The 16,057-nt window shown below is 41.8% G+C and overlaps 1 protein-coding gene across 4 annotated transcripts in view; it reads left to right on the forward strand.

Annotated features, from left to right (window-relative positions):
* COP1 (COP1 E3 ubiquitin ligase) overlaps positions 1-16,057 on the forward strand; it is a 128,139-nt gene that overhangs the window by 42,630 nt on the left and 69,452 nt on the right. For all 4 annotated transcript variants that reach the window (XR_012836637.1, XM_075760456.1, XM_075760457.1 and 1 more), the window contains exon 12: positions 11,753-11,896. Coding sequence is in view for 3 of the 4 variants with exons in the window: in XM_075760456.1 (XP_075616571.1) it covers positions 11,753-11,896 (144 nt within the window). In the remaining variant the exon portion in view is untranslated. The remainder of the gene's footprint in view (positions 1-11,752; positions 11,897-16,057) is intronic.

Raw genomic sequence — 16,057 nt, forward strand, 5'->3', positions numbered from 1 at the left:
GTAGTCGTCAGAGCTTAACTTTTCTTCTCTCTGCTTGCTGTGGCAGTAAATAGTAAAGGCTTTCTTTTAAAGATGAGTCTGTAAACTGCAGTGTTAGCATTACAATGATTTATGTAGGAAATTGCTTTAGCACTGTCAGAGGCCTTCAGAGAATAATGTGGCAGTCTTTCATATTTAAAAAAAAAAAGATAAAAATCCATGAAACAGGCTACAGCAAGAATGTCTGTCTGAAACCTGGTTATCAGAAAGCTGGTTCTTCCTGCCGAGCGGTTCCCAGGTCTGATGGAATCACAAGTATGTCTGTCTCAGAGGGTCTGAGGTTTGGGGACAAATGGTATGGGTTTTTGTCATCTGCCTAGAATTCAATTTCTTCTGGGTTAGTTTACCATTTCTCTGACAGGTCTTAAAATGACATCCAAAAGGTTTTGGATAGCCAAGACTAACTGTATTTGTCTGAAGCGTAGTGATTTACAGAGGGGGAAAGAAACAACTTGGTTTTGGCTGCTGAAACCTTCCTCAAGTCATCTGTTGTATCTTCAGACAGTGTTCAAAAACTGAGTCTTACCTTTGGAGTCCATTATGCTTTTTTTTATTGCTTGCTTATTATTCCATTGCCTCCTAGTAATGAGCAAGATATGAAGAGGTTTCTCTTGGCATTCAAACAGTATAATTAAGTTGGTTTCAAGATAGTATTTTTGTTTGTGTTGACCCTTTCAGTAACATGACCTGAAATCTTTTCTTCAAAGGTGAGTTTAAAAGAAAAACCCTCCATTAGGAGTATGTTTTCCTTGTATTCATTAAACCATTCTATCTTTTGTTACCCTTTTTACTTTGGACTACAATTACTTGTTCATATAAATTCTCTGATCCAGACTTTAACAAGGTACCTTTTAGTTCTCTGTCAACCATAACAAGCCCCTTTTTTCCTTTTTTTTTAAATGCCCTAGGCTCACTAGGATTAGGTGAGCTGTTTTATTAAGTTTGTGACCAGCAATGCTTCTAACTTGGTGGTGAAGATAAATGAAAGAAATGTAAGTGGCTTTATCCTTCACAGGATTATGTTTCAGAGTATAGTAGATGCTGCTCCTTGAGAAGATGAGAAATGACGAGGGCTGAATTTTTCTTATAGTCTGTTAAATCGATCTTTTTTAAAATGGACTCTTATTTACAAGTGGCAACTCAAAACCGTGGATGGATCTGTCTTATTTGGACTGTTTCCACAACTGGAAGGAAGAGAGAAATGCTTGGATAACGAGATTTGAATTGCAGACTGGCTGAAGAAACTTGAAGTCTAATACCCTGAGATGACTTGAAGTTTGTGCTTTTCCTGTGGTTCTCTTACTTCAGTTGAGGTTTTGGCCTGTAGACCAGAGGTTGTCTGGGACTGAACTGGGATTTTGTTTAATTAGAGCTGAGCAAAGTACAGAGCCTTTCCCTTACTTTCTCTTCTTTTTCTCTGGAGTGTGGAACTGATACATTTCCTAGTACATAATTGTGGTCTGGATCCCTTGAGCAGAAGCTAAATGTGACTCGTACCCAGCAGAAGGGTTATACAGATGTCAGTTCAGATCTCTGAATTCAGAGTTCAGGGACACTTTTAACTCTGTAACGTAGCCCTCCAAGCCTGTGGGATGAACTGCTAGTATCAAAAAGGACTCCGAAACCAGAAAAGAGCATGTCTGCTCCTATCTTCAGTCTTGACCTGAAAAATAAACTTTCTGGTGACTGTAGTGATGCTGTAGAGAGAGAAGTCAGTTCTTCCAACAACATAAGCTTTCACTTTTAGGGGTAAACTTAAATAACTTGAAATTCGGAAGTTAATGAATGGAAGTTGCATGGCCACCAGTGGGACCTCATTTTTTCCGAGTAATTTCAGACCATTTGTTAGTAGGAAGATCTTTTTTCCCATTAAGCTCTCTTAGTACTTCAAATCTGTCTCCATCCGCAGATAATTCGATGAGTTTTTAAGTTTGATTTAAACTTTGTGAATTTTTATAAATGGTCTCTTAAGTATTGAGCAGTCTTTTGATGAATTTGGGAATTGGCTTTTAAACCAGATGTATTAAACGATGATTGTTCTTCATGTTCTGCTTTTTATATCTTGAAGAAACTTTGTGCGGTTTATGTAAGCAGCTTCCATTCTTTGGCAAACGTCGTGCAGTGGTCACAAGCAGGCTTCCCAATGAGGTTGTGCACACTCTGTCCTTAGGGGTGTTCAGGATCTGGCTGGAGAAAGCCCCTGGGCAGCCTGGTCCAAGCAAAGAACTGTCCCTGCTCCGAGCAGGGTATTGGACTAGAGACCTCCAAGTCTTGGGGACTGTACTCTTGTGATAAAGGTACATGATCATCTTGTTTAGAAACTTGAGGTTCTGTCCCTGACTTTCTGCTGAGCTTCTTCCACGTAAGGACACTGCGTCTCCTTAAAATCTAAGGCTGGAGGCTTTGCTGTGTATAGTGCAAAGTGAAATTTCTTTCCTAGGAACTTTGGGATCCCCTACTTACAAATGGGGGTTAATTTAAATGGGATTGTATTTATTAGAATTATACTGGAATTCTCTGAAGAGAAGCTTTGTAAAAGTGCAGGAACTTAAAGTGGATACTAAATATTAATCTGAGATTAATATTGAGGGTAGGAGGATGGTTCCATGTGGAAGTTGCATTGCATCAGGATAAAAATCTTTTCTGTAAGGCTGCAGGTAGCTGCCCTTCTGTTCCTCCTGATGTTCGTGTGATAATGGCTATCATCAGGCAGTAGCGCTGTGTCTCTGCCTCAGGAACTGAACTTGCAAGCCACGAAAGCTGTGGGTTAGCAGCATCTTATATGCAGAACTTCCATGCCAACAGTGTTGCTAAAAGGCAAAGACAGATTTCCATTAATTCACCTCCAATTTATAGCTTTCTTTCAATGTTGAGTGTTAATACAGTGAATTTTTGTGACTGCTCGAAGAAACAAGCCTGTTATTAATAGAACACAAATTTCTGTAGCTTATTACAGTGTTCTTTTAATTCTCTAGCCATATTTGTTGAAAATGCCTGAATTTGCTAGGAGTTCATTATCTGAAAAGCATTAGCATGCCTTTGTATATTTTGTTTGTTCCTTCCTTGCTAACTAGAGGAGTTTGTTAGATGGTAAGCAGTTAAAACACCTCCTTATTATTTTTTTTGAGGCATGCAAAGATGTATGGTGTGGGCTTAAACAGTTCTGAGAAAAACCTTACAAGCAACTCAGGCTGGAGAAGAGGCTTGAACTAATGATAATTAATGTTGTATGTATTAATAAATACAGATTCTAAAACAGATGTTTGGGATTTATATGCTGCATAGGTGTTTTGTAGAATAATACACGTTCTTCCAGGATTCTGTACAATTGTGTGTATACATTGGTGCAAATGAAGGTGGAAGTCAGATCAAGTTTCTCTGTACGAGACAGTGAAATTAAGGGTCTTCATAGGTACCTTTTATGTCTTCTAAAGAACAGTTTAAGGATAAACAGTCTCCTGAAACAGATTTGGCAGTTGGATGCAAAATGCTTCAAATGGTGTTTTCACCTTGTTCCGTCATTACCAGGCAGCAGGACCATCGGAGTTAATTGACCCAGCCTATTCTCGAGACGGCTCATCTGTGGCGTATGGACTCGATATTTCTGAAGGCTGGTGTCCTTTCTCATGGTGCCCGTTGGATTGAGCTGAGGTGTCTGAACAGGTTACTGTCTCCAGCTGTCCCTCCTGATGCTCTGCTGCAGGATGTCTGGCAGAAGAGCTGATGGTGGTGTTGGGCGAGTTTGGAGGCTTGGGTTAATAGTACAGCAAGCTGTGTGCTGGGGCACTAGGCTGGGCGGTGATTTGGTCTGAGGAGTGGGACCTCTGGCAGCATGGTCAGCTGGAGACAGAAATGACTCCATCTGCTGCAGCTAAATCATGGAGGAATGGTGGAACTATGAATTGGAGCCTGTGGATGGGCTGTGTTGTTTACAGTCCCACTATTGATGGAGGTCCCCTGTGCTGAGCTCTTTCAGATGTGTTTGTTCCCCTGCCTCTTCAGCTCTGTTGGCAGCTGCCGTGCTCAATTTTGAAGAAATAAAATCCTTGTTGGTGTAGTAATAAATGTCGTGGCTTAAAAACAAGCTTGCAAGCTTTTAAATGGCCTTATATTTAGAAGGCACTTAAGTATCTATCACAACTGATTGAGTTCCTACTTAATGGCATAATCCTGGTAAGATGGTACTGCTGTACAGACAATCCTGCAACTCTTCATGGAGCAGGGTTTCCTCCCTCAAACCTGCTCTTTATACAGCTTGGGCAGAGGCTGCCGCCTTCCTTTCGGGAAATGTTTCCCAAGCTTGAATGCAGAAAGAAGGCAGCTGAGTGTTTGGAGACTTCAAACCTTAGTATTTTGTGATGTTGAGGCTGTGCTCCTACTATCAGACCTGTTTGTAACCTACTGTGTATCAGCCCAGCTGGATAAAATGGCAGATCCTGGTTTTCAAATATAGATAGGTTACCCGAAATATTACAGCAGGCAGACTGATAATTTGACTTGAATTTTAAATAGTGTCATAAGAAACATTCTGCATTTAACTGTTGGCATTTTTACTTAACGTTTCCCTACTGTAGCTTTATTTAAAATGGTGTTTGTGGAAAAACTGAATCTAATCCTCATTTACTTGCATGGTAGTTGTTTACAGCGGCTTTGGCTCATTGTACTTCTGTGTATCTGGCATATAAAGCCTGGGACTGTCGTCATCTTCTCTTCAGCATGCAGAAGAGCATTGCCTAGCAGTAAAGTGGCTTTTTCATCAATACGCTTTATGTTCGGTTGCTTGCAAAATTCAGTAGTTCCCTATAGGTTTTCTCATCATTAGCACTAATTAAACCAGGTTCCCCTGAATGTGTATGGGGAAAAAAAAAAAACCCTTATGCAGTAGAACAGGATGTCTGCAGCTATAGAGTCTTGTAGGCAAGGCTGGAAGTCTGCTATGGCTTCCTAGGAGATTTTGGGTTGTATTTAGAGGAAATGAGTTTGAGGGTCACTTCCCTTTGCTTCCCCCAAAAATAGAGGAGATCCCGGTTCTGGAAGTTGAGCTATTGCAGGAAGCATAATTAACTTGATAGCATAGTATGTTCTCTTGTTGGGTTAAAAAAAAAAATGATCCTGTTGTATCTAGTGATGATAAAGCCTGAAAGTAGCTCTGGTTTTCATTGCAGACCTGTGAGATGAATCTAAGCCCACCAAACCTCCTCCATTCAGATTTAAGTCTCCTGCAAACAAGCTCTTTATGGAATGGAAGTGTTACTAAGTGGTCTCTGTTAGAACTGATGGCACTTCATTACACTTAAAAGGATTTTTGTAAGCATGAAGTGGGCCTGGAACTAGGTCTAATGACATTACTTTGTCAACTTGGTACCGTTTTATGATTTTCTTCAAATGGAGCAAAATAAAACTCCAGGCTATTGTGGCTGCCAGAAAGATGCTCAAAGTGTGACTGCAGCACAACTGGTACAATAATGCCTTCCCAAGGGAGCCTGGAGCTGAGAACCATCCTTCTCTGTGCAGTGCAGGCTTCCAGGAACTGCTATAACACCCTTCTCTCTTTCCCAGCTCAGAGGGGGGGAGATAATCAACACACACAACTGACTTTCTAGAGCTTATTTTTATGCTTCACATGGAGGTTTGCTCTGGGGGGAGCATATTCCTATCAGATGTTTGAAGCCTGGAGGAGGTGCGGTGTCAGGGGAGGTACCTGGAGCTCAAATATCCCAAACAACTCCAAGGGATGGGATCAAACTGAAATAGCTTGTGGTCCTCTGTCCCACGACTTTCATTAGACTTGTATCTGATCTATTGAGAGGCCATAATTATAGGAGCCAAGACAACTTTACCTCGATTAGAGGATGAATCTGGCATTTTCCTGGTAATCTGCGGGTCACATCTAACACAAATTAATGTGATTCTTAGGGATGAAGGGGTTTACTCTCTGACAGAATGCATTTAAGGGGAGTCTTGTTTATACATTGAATTTATCTATCCATGTATCAGTCCAGAGAATTGGAGGGTTTTTTCTTTAGTGGTCCTTCCTGAGTAGAGATTGCAGTAACCTATCTGGGATGCAGATATGCTTACTCAGTTTATATTTTGGAAAACATTTTGCAGCACAGGGCTTTGAATCGGGGAATATATATTCAACCAGCGGTGCTCTGTCCTTGTCCCTGTGGCACGGGTTAAGGACTTTGATATAGCAGCGATGACCTTATTTAGGTAGTGCTCTGGAATAAGGAGTAACTAATGCAACTGTTGCCTCATTAAAAGAAAACACTTTTTTTTTTAGACACTCACAGCTTTAGCAAAACAGTCTTTTGATACTTGAAACTTAATATTCTGTCTCAGTAGCCTTTGTTCTTATATGTGACAAATTTTAGACTTTGAGCTGATGGAGCACAAAATCTGAGTGCTACAATAGTGGCTTTCTATATGCCTGAATATAGCTTTGTTTTTAAAAACTACAAATTAGTATGCTAGTGCATGTTTATTGACACTAATTACTCCACCTTAAAATACCAGTCTGCTGTAAAAAACAGTCTCTCAGGTATGTGATATTAATACCAATTTCTGTGTTGGTCCCAGGTGCTGAACAGCCTGCGTTGGTGGTCATGGTGTTGGATTGTAACCTAAATTTCTAGTATTTGACTTCGATGCCTCAAAATGGGCATTGGAAATAAGCAACCTGGCTATAAAATGTGGGATTTGAGATTGTTAGAAGTGACAGGGTATCCCTTGGAGACCAGGGAGTGGAAGCACAGAGTGAGAAAGACTTTAAGGAAATGTAAGTGAAGAGCAAAAGCTGGTGTTGTCATATCTCCTTCCTCTCACCAATTAAGTCCCTCAAAACTGAGAACAAGATATCCATGTTGCAATTAAATGTGGGGCCACAGCAAGATAGGAGTTGGGGTTAGAGATGCAGAAATAGAAACAGCACCATATTAGGTAGATGTAGAATTGAAAGGCTTTGGTATATTCACGGAGGAAAACAACCACATTTTCCCATGAGGGGGACTGAGTCATCTACTTCATGGAAAAGGCAACTCCTACAGTCACAGATCTTGTTACCAAGTCGGGGTTGAGGCAATTATCATTATAGCAGCAATTGTGTGTGTGTGTGGAGGAGCAGTTGGCTGCCGGCCTTTAATTGTAACTAGTGATGCAGTTAAAGGCAAATACAGTTAGATGCGCCTCCCCTTCTCCTGATTTGAAGGAGTGGGTGTAGCATGTACACATTTCTCAGGAGAGCTTGCTGGGCTAGGTGCTCTCCAGTCTGTTTGGAGGACACTTAGCCCCATGCTGTCTTTGCAGAAGACCACAGAGCATGCCAACCTGGTCACTGCCTGTAAAGTTGTCACCTTGCAGCCTCCCAGCATCCACAGTCTTTACATGGGGGATACTAAAGGGCATATCCATATTTATTTCTGTTAATATCTGGTACGGACCAGTTACTCATGGATTACTGTTGTCAGGTTCACTCTGCCACTGTCATGTCTTGCAAGACTAAGTACCTGGAATGTGTGTGTGGTTTTTAAAGTGTAACTAGGAGGGAGGGGAACCCTCATCTGTCCCAAATCAAACTTCTGATGAGCACCTCCTAGTTCTAGTGTGGAATGACTTGTGGACCATGGGTCTTGCTGTCGCCTTGTTCATAACCCTTATGGTAAGGCAGCTGCTCCATTCCTTGAATCAATTTAGTTGCCCATCTGTATGCATTCTCGAACTCCAGTGCGTCCTCCTGGGATGTGGAGAACAACTGCACACCCCATCAGGATGCGAATGTACCAAGGCTTTATACAATGGTGGAATTGCTAAATACTCATTCTTTACTCTTTCCCCACTGGTCTATCCTCAACACCAAGCCAAGCTTCCAGACGTTTCAGAAGCAATTTATTTTTGTAATTCCATTTGTTAGCTACAAGTGCTCTCCAAGGTCATAGGTTTTAGCATTAAAACGAAGCAATTGATTTATAATCTCACAGATTGAGAATAAAGATAAGCGGCAGAGAAATCAGAACCCTTGAGAATGTGTTTACTTTCTAGCAGCTCTTAGTAATATTTCTGTAGGACGCTGGTCATTAACAACTTAGGAAATAGAAAACAGGGACTTGGGAATGGGAGCTGTCTCTCTTCTATTTTCCCTAGAACAAAACAACCCTTTCATTTCAATTTGATTTTCATAAGTAAATTCTGTTGTGCGTTTACAAGTTGTCTTCAAATATCCAGGAGTTTTTCTGTCCCCAAAAGATTCCTTGTAAAAATTCAACTGGTACAGTTACTAATTGTTTCCAATGTGCACATCTTTGAGGAGCAAGGACCACTGCTAGTCCAAAAGGAACTTCACTGGGTGTTCAAATGATCTATAATCTGGCTTATTTCCAGTGCTTCCTTAAAAAAAAAAAAAAAAAAAGAAAATAGTGTTTGAACTGGTCTCCCATCTCTAGAGGAGGTTGCTTCATGCTAGGCTTGAGGTGGGTTTGTAGCACACACAGACAGTTGGTGCTCCATCTGCCCTCTGAGATGGTGAAAACATTCATTGTCAGTCCCATGTTAAGTCTACTTAAAATAGCGCTATCAAAACACGTTGCTCTTATTTTAGCAGGACGTTAATAGCCATTGCACGTATGTTTTCTGTGTTGCTTTGGCTCGCTGGTGGCACCGTGCCTCTCGCTACATGTGAAGTGGATGCTGTTGTCTAGCTGGTTTATCTCTTGACTTGATGGCCTTTTTTGTCAAAAAGGATGAAGTATTTCCTATTATACTACTGCATATTATTGTTGTCCTACTGACTAATTCACTTTGCCTGTAGAAATGTATCACCTGCAAACCAGAATGATGTTCTTCAGAGCTGGCCCTGTTTTGTCTTTTGACAAAACAAAACTAAGTTCTCTTGGGAATTTTCATATAGATAAGCTTGTGTATAAGCAAGCCCTTACACTGACACAAAGACTTCAAGCAGTAAGTGACAGGAATACCATCGAGCTAGTTAAATGCAAATAAGCCTAGCTTAACACTAAACATATTTAGAAGACTTGTAGGAAAAAGCATGAAAATAACTTGCTATGCAAGCGGGCTGCTTGTCCTAGTCCTGATTAGTCCGGGGGAAGCAGAGCTTTGCAAATATTAGGAATAGTTTTCTATGGTAAAGAATCCACTTGATTAGCTAATTAGATTATTCATATTTTTCTTTGTAAATAGCTTACTAAAAGCTGACTGACTGGCAGAAAATGAGAACACTTGTTGTACCAGGACTGTGCAGAGATGATGGAGGCCAAGACGCAAGCGTGCGTTGGGCTTGCTGTGTTGGGTTTGCCTGCCTCTGGCAGCCAGCAAACATCTGTATGGGTGGTGGTTTGTTTCTGCATCCATTTTCTCCCTGCAGTGTCTTTGATGCTGTTTGAAGGTCACAGGTCTGACAATCAATTTTATTGGCTGATGCTTTTTATTAATTTTTTTAATGGTGTGTTAACTTTTATAGACAAATTGAAATACTCATTTGTTATGTCTACAGCATGACTCTATTTATAAAAAAAAAAATTGAATTAATGCTAGAGAAGCAAACCCACCCCAGGTGAGACAGGTTCTGTTCTAATAACTTGGCTTTTTACCAGACATTGTAATACATTAATTTTTTTCTTCAGCACTAGAAGGCTAAGGGTATAAATTCAATCCAAGTAGATGAATCGCTGCCATCAGTTTAGTTGTGCTTTACCTGAATCCACAGGGCAGCGAGCAGGAGCTGAGACAGCGGTTCAATTAAGATTGTGGTACAAGTAAATCCATTGTATTGTTACAGAGGCTTTCGATTATAAAATTCTTCCATAGAGAGGGTGAACTGACAAGACACGACAGGCCTGAATGGTGCTTTAGTCCTGTTTGTATAAAAAGTGATTAGACTGGGGTAGATCTGGGGCGGGGGGGAGAGCTGTCTGGCTGCTTAGAAGACTTCTTTCCCTCTCCTGTTTTATTTAAATAGATGCATGCTTGCTTGCTTTATTCCCCAGCCATAAGCATGTTCATTTTCTTTGCCTTCTTGGGAGCCTGTGATTTCAGACTTGATCTGACTAGCTCGTTTTTCCTCTAGCAAACTGGCAAGTAATCGTGAGTGGGACAGTCTCCTGCCACTGCTTCAGAGAAGTTTAGGTGCCTGAGTTAAAAGGCCAAATTGCAAGTTGTTTCATTGAATTATTTTATATTGTCACACTGCATATCAACAATCTTTCCTTTCCATAGTTTAAAAATAACTCGATGATATCTCCTTTACAAGGACTTGAAAACTCTGCTGGCATTTAAAATTCATCTTCCCTTGAAAGCATTGTGGTGCCTTCAGCTTCTCAGCTATAGTTGAGGGGTAGAAAATTCTAGCTGTTATAGCTGTGGGGGCAGCCTCAAGAGCCCCCTCTCTTTTTGTAATTGGTTTAATGCTTTCTAATTGTAAAAAGGTACCTTGAATACCCCTACTCTCAGGATTTTTTAAGCTGTATGAATGTGAAATCAGTGTAAACTTGGTTTTCTCTGCTGGCATTCAGAATTTGCTGCCTGGTTCATAAATGCTGTGGTGCTTCTTGGAAAAAAATTGTGATGGGGCAGCAGTGATGGAAATGAATTACTGAGTGGAAGAACCCCAAAAGACCTCTCAAAGTAGTAGATTGATTGCTTTGTCAAGAGACTTGGAGACCTACCGAGCATAGAAACATAGAGACTGAGGGTAACTGCTCCCCCCCACCCCCTTTCTGGGAGGAGTACCAAACTGGTGTCTTGCTGGGGGTGATGCCCCTGGAAGGCGGTAGGTGTATGTGCGCATCCACAGTGACACGGGCTGCAGGCAGCCTGGAGCTCCTTCTAGGATGCAGGTTTACTCGCTGCCTGCTAGGTGTCTCACAGATTTCTCTCCAGCCCTTCCAAGCTGCAAAGGTAGCAATGACGTTAGCTGTCTGTAACCTGCCGCCTGCCTTCCTCTCAGATGTATTTCATGTACAACCTCAGGCTTTTCTCATTTGCAGCTTAACTTTGTTATGAGGTGACTGCTTTTATTTCCAACTTCATTGATATCTATTACAAACTTGCCCTGCAGTTCAAGAAAGAAGGTGCCTTGGTTTCCATGAGCAACCCTAAGTGGAATTCATAGCGTGCGTGGCTTTTACAGTACTGATGATATATGTTTCGACGTTTGTTGTTACTCAGGGAATTTAGAAGGGTTTTTTTCCCCACAAATAGTGATTTACTCTACATTAACACTTAACAGTTCACCAAGCTGCTGTGTATAGGAGTTGAGAGATGCAGCAATGAAACCGAAAAGCGGGCAGTCATCCTGTAGCATACAGCTGAATGTTAAACGTGTTTCCAGGACAAGCTGTCAGCTTTGGCGTTTGGGTACCATGTAACGTAGATGGTGTAGCTGAACTGGAAAACCTCTAGAGTGTCTGAACAAAGATCCTGGCTGCGGGAGGGAGATCGTGCTACCACAAAAGGTCTGTTTCAGTAAATGGAGACGTGGGTGTGTTTGGAGGGGATTAGAAAATGGTGCCTGAGAGCGAGAACTCAACTCTGTTGGCATGTGTGCCAGACCTGACGAGGTGCTCTGAACAGGGCATTTGCTAACTGCGAATTGCGATTCTCAGCTCTACCATACAGAGATGTTTAGGTGGTAAAATACCCTGCTGGTAAGTACATGTGTTGTGTTACACAGTTCTCAACCTGTGCTTTTGTTCCTCAGTATTGAGTTCGACCGAGACTGTGACTACTTTGCCATCGCTGGGGTGACAAAGAAGATTAAAGTCTATGAGTATGGTACAGTCATTCAGGACGCGGTGGATATTCACTACCCTGAGAATGAAATGACCTGTAATTCCAAAATCAGGTAGGCGTTGACTTTGCATTTAAACTCAGAGGGCCTTTTTCATTTGCTTATGTGCAGTAGCTGTTTTGCTTTCTTTATCCATTGTGGGAATGGGAGGGGAAAGGAGGAAAGCGGGAGCGGATGGAGAGCTCGCTTTGAACGCTGGGTGGGATCGGGTGGCACAAGCACTGTTACTTGCGTATGCCGGGCTCATCCAAGGTAATAGGAGCTCCACATAGCTGGAGGAGAAAGGGACATAGGGTAGTGAACTGCTTTTGTGTTCCTGGCAAATGCCAGTGGATACCTACTCAGTTAAGAGGAGGGTAAAAGCAGAGTAGTGGATATGCTCTAGGTAAAGTTTTAGCTTGTCTCAAGGTAGCTTTTGTGCCCAGTTCTTTATAATAGCCACCGATTCCTTCAGGCTCCGTTCTCTTCATTGACCGGATCCTTTCTATTCTGCCAAGAGGCTGCTAGTTCTCAGGAAACGTGCCTCACCTGCACCTCCTGCCTATGAATTTACGTCTGCCTGAAGTACTGTTCTGCTGAGCCTCATAATATCAAGCTCTTTGGAAAAGACCTTGCTTGATTTTTGCTTCTGTGCTATCATTACTGTCAACCTATTTTAAAAACCTTCTTAGATGACTTAAACCAAAGAAATATAGACCACTGTGTCAGAGCTTCAATTGAAAGGATCTGGTTAGCCTAACTTGAAAATCCTAATTCAAACATTCTGTTAAAGCTCCAAAGTGAATAATACAGGCAATCAAACCAATTCAGTATTATAATACAAGTCTCCAGCATCTCTGAACTCATTTGTTTTTATTTGGTACTCTACATTTTAAAAAACAGTAGAGCAGCCATAAAAGTGTAAGTAATAAATTTATGTAACAGTCCAGCTTCTATGAAAACAAAATGGTGTGCAATGAGATTAATATTGTTTTTGAGTCTACTTTATAGCGTAAAAGTCAGGCTCAGTTTTGTAGTTGTTGTGTTTCTTCAGATAGATCAGTCACTCCTGTGTCACTCGTGCTGATTATTCTCGGGAGTTATGTAACACTGTTTTATGAAGGAAAAGATGAAAATGCAGCTGACCCTGGGACTGGCTTTCAGGATGGGTAAAAACAGTCTGAGAGGGGTTTGTATTGATAAGCTGTCCTGATTATGGAGCTTGTGTTTTGCTGGACTTGTGAAATGTTCAGTGTTTTCGACTGAGTCACAGCAGAGTTCCCACTGTTCAGCTTCATTATTCTGGAGAGAAGAGCAGAATAACAGGAGAACCACCTAGCAGTTGATTAATACCTTTTGCCTTAATTAGAAGGGGAAAAGCAATGTGTGTTTGGTATTTCTCGGTCCATCTGAGATGAATTCCAGACTTGCTACTTCAAATTTGAGAGGGATCTACCCCGATGATCCTGCCAGGCATTAGGAGGATGGTTGTTTTCCCTTCTCCAGCAGCTGCTGCTGAGGAGAGCCATGTTAGCGCCTTTGGTGATGTTACTTCTGTCAGCTTTGTGCTCCAGACAAGACATCACTTGCATTCGAGATTTCTTTTCTCTGTTTCAAATTTCTTGCATATATATCATATATATGATGATGCTAAATGTATTGTTTTCTGACTTTGTGCCTCAGCAGAGGTGGACAGGGTCGTCTTCTTTCATTTCCTTGCCCTAGTTTCGCTCATTCCTCTTAAGAAATGCATTTTTTTTTTCTCCCACTGGCACCTCCACATTATATCAACCTTCCTTTGGCATGTGGGTGCTTTTGGTTTTGACAAATAAAGTTAGGCTGTCAGTCAAACACATCCTTGCTATATCCATTAGCTGTGCTGCCAGTCACTGGTGCTGGGGCTCGCTGGCGCAGTGTCGAGCAGCATAATAACTCGCTATTCTGAAGTGGCGTAGCTTGAGGGAGAAGTTATATATGAAGCCTGTAATTTCATTACGGAATATTGCAGTATGCTGAAAATGTACCTGTATTAAAATAAAAAAATTTAAACAAGTGGAGCCTGCTCTTTGTAAAAAGTCTTGGCTTAAAGCTGTTGATCTTAATTTGGGTGGAGGTTCAGCTTCTTCCAGAGGCTTACTCTACCTGCTAATGCCCTTTCTGATGTCAGGGACAGATGTATTTCTGCTGTGGCACATGGGTGGGTACCTCTTTTGTCTGTCATTTCTTAGGGATTCTTCTAAAGCTCTCGGTTGGAGTTTGGGGCTCCATTGTGGTGCTGTCATTGGAGAAAAAAAAATAAAAATCCTTGTGTAATAGGACTGTCTTGTGCAAAGCTTTGTCCTGCCTATTTCTAGGAGGCCTTTTAAAAAATAAGAATAAAATAATGTTGCTCGAAACACTATTAGACACGAGGGTAATGGTGATCTTGCAGACAGCTGAGGGTATGTAGCTGCGTTGATGCTTCGCGAGGAGTGGCAGCCTCCCGTCCGCCCCTGAGCACCCATCCCAGGGCACTCTGCTCCTGGAGCCGCAGCAGAGACGCCGGGGTCCGTGCAGATGGGATGTGGTGACACGTCTGTTCTGCTGAGGTTGGCGCGTGACACTGGCACAGCCCGTAAATTCCCTTCCATCCTCGTGCGGCACCAGAGCTGTCTGTCCGCAGGCGCTTTGTCTTTCCAAACACATGTCATGGGAAGCTCACCCTAAATTGATCCTGGTTAACCTTGTTCAGAGTGATGATGCCGGAACATAAATTGTTAGCGGTTACATTGGTGACTCAGCTTTTGGAGGCTCAGCATCTCTGATGGGCTTTTATAAAAGCAGACAGGTGACAGAATTTGCAATGACTCGTGTCTGGCCAAGAGCAAGTCTGCTGGCCTGGAGCAGCTGCAGGGAAGGGAAGCCCTTGCCTGGGACGGGGCTGGCACCAGCCCAGCCCTGCTCTGCTGTGTGCCAGCTGGGTGCCTGCTGAAAGGTTGAGCTTCGTGCCAGCAGTAATTGATTGTAGGCTTTTCTGGAGCAGAGCCCTGGTACCAGCTGTAGCTGAGTCTTTCTTCCTCTTTTCCAACCCCCTTTTTACACCCACCTGCTTCTTAAATACATTCTTTTTTTTTTTTTGTCATCTGCTGAGCTTTCTCATCCCTATTTTTAAGAACAGGGAGGAAGTTGGTGTGTCGGGTTTCTGGTAAATGTGCATCGCATCCCCCGGGAACAACAGTGGCATAAGCTTCCAGGAAAAACACAAGATGACACATAAATCCTCATAAAAATCCCATTTACAGATTCATAGCTTCAGTACAAGAAACAAATCCTGGCATAGTGTAGTAGCTATAAACAGCACCCTGTGAGCTAATTATGACTTGCTGTGTCCCTGGCTATGGCAGACAATAATCTGCGGTTCCCCCTGCGCAGGAGGAGGTGGGAAAGGATGAGGAGAGGATGAATGGCTAGCAGTGAGCCACAGCTCTTCTCTGATTTATTCAAGAGGCAGATTTGTTCTTTTGCCATAGGTTGCAGGGGGAGAAAAATAAGGAGACCTAGTATTCGGGTAAAAGAAATTGGCTTTAGGCCTTGTTAATCTACAGTAGGTGATGTGCAAGTGTGGTTAGGTAAACACACTTTTGAGATCGGTGTTTAGTATTCTGCATGTTCACCACTGTGTGTTTGCAGCATCTGTACTTCAGTGATAGATGTTACCACAAACCTCCAAAATCAGCTGCATCTGTTTAGTCAAGTGCAGTAAAAGCAAAGCATCAGTAGGCTGTTTTTTAGGATGCTGCTAGTATTTTATTGTTTTCATTTTTCAGTGTCAATAAATCAAATGTGTGATTGCTCTATCCTAATAGCAGTTCATGGGCATATTGCTGTCAGTTTTTAAAATGGCAGGCAGTTTTCACTATTAAGTCTAAATTAAGCAAAAACTTGCCATATGATATTTTTCAGTTTAAAGTCTTTGTTGTTTGGAGAGGTATGAGCTCTTCTTTATGCTGAAAAACTTCAGGAGCAGTTGTTGGATGCCCATTCGACAGTAAACAGGTTATAAGAAAATACACCTTCAACTTTCATTAATTCCAGTTTTCAGAGTAACTGCTTCACTTTGCTATAAGATGAAGTTTTTCTTTAAAAGTACTTGTCTCTTAGCCCTACTAGAGGTTTTCTTTAGATTGATTAGAAAAAAAGATTTGTTTTTTTAAACATTCATAATGTAATTCTTTATGTCTCTGGAGTATTTGGTTA

The sequence above is a fragment of the Balearica regulorum genome, chromosome 8, assembly GCF_011004875.1.
Source record: "Balearica regulorum gibbericeps isolate bBalReg1 chromosome 8, bBalReg1.pri, whole genome shotgun sequence".
NCBI classification, from domain to species: domain Eukaryota; kingdom Metazoa; phylum Chordata; class Aves; order Gruiformes; family Gruidae; genus Balearica; species Balearica regulorum.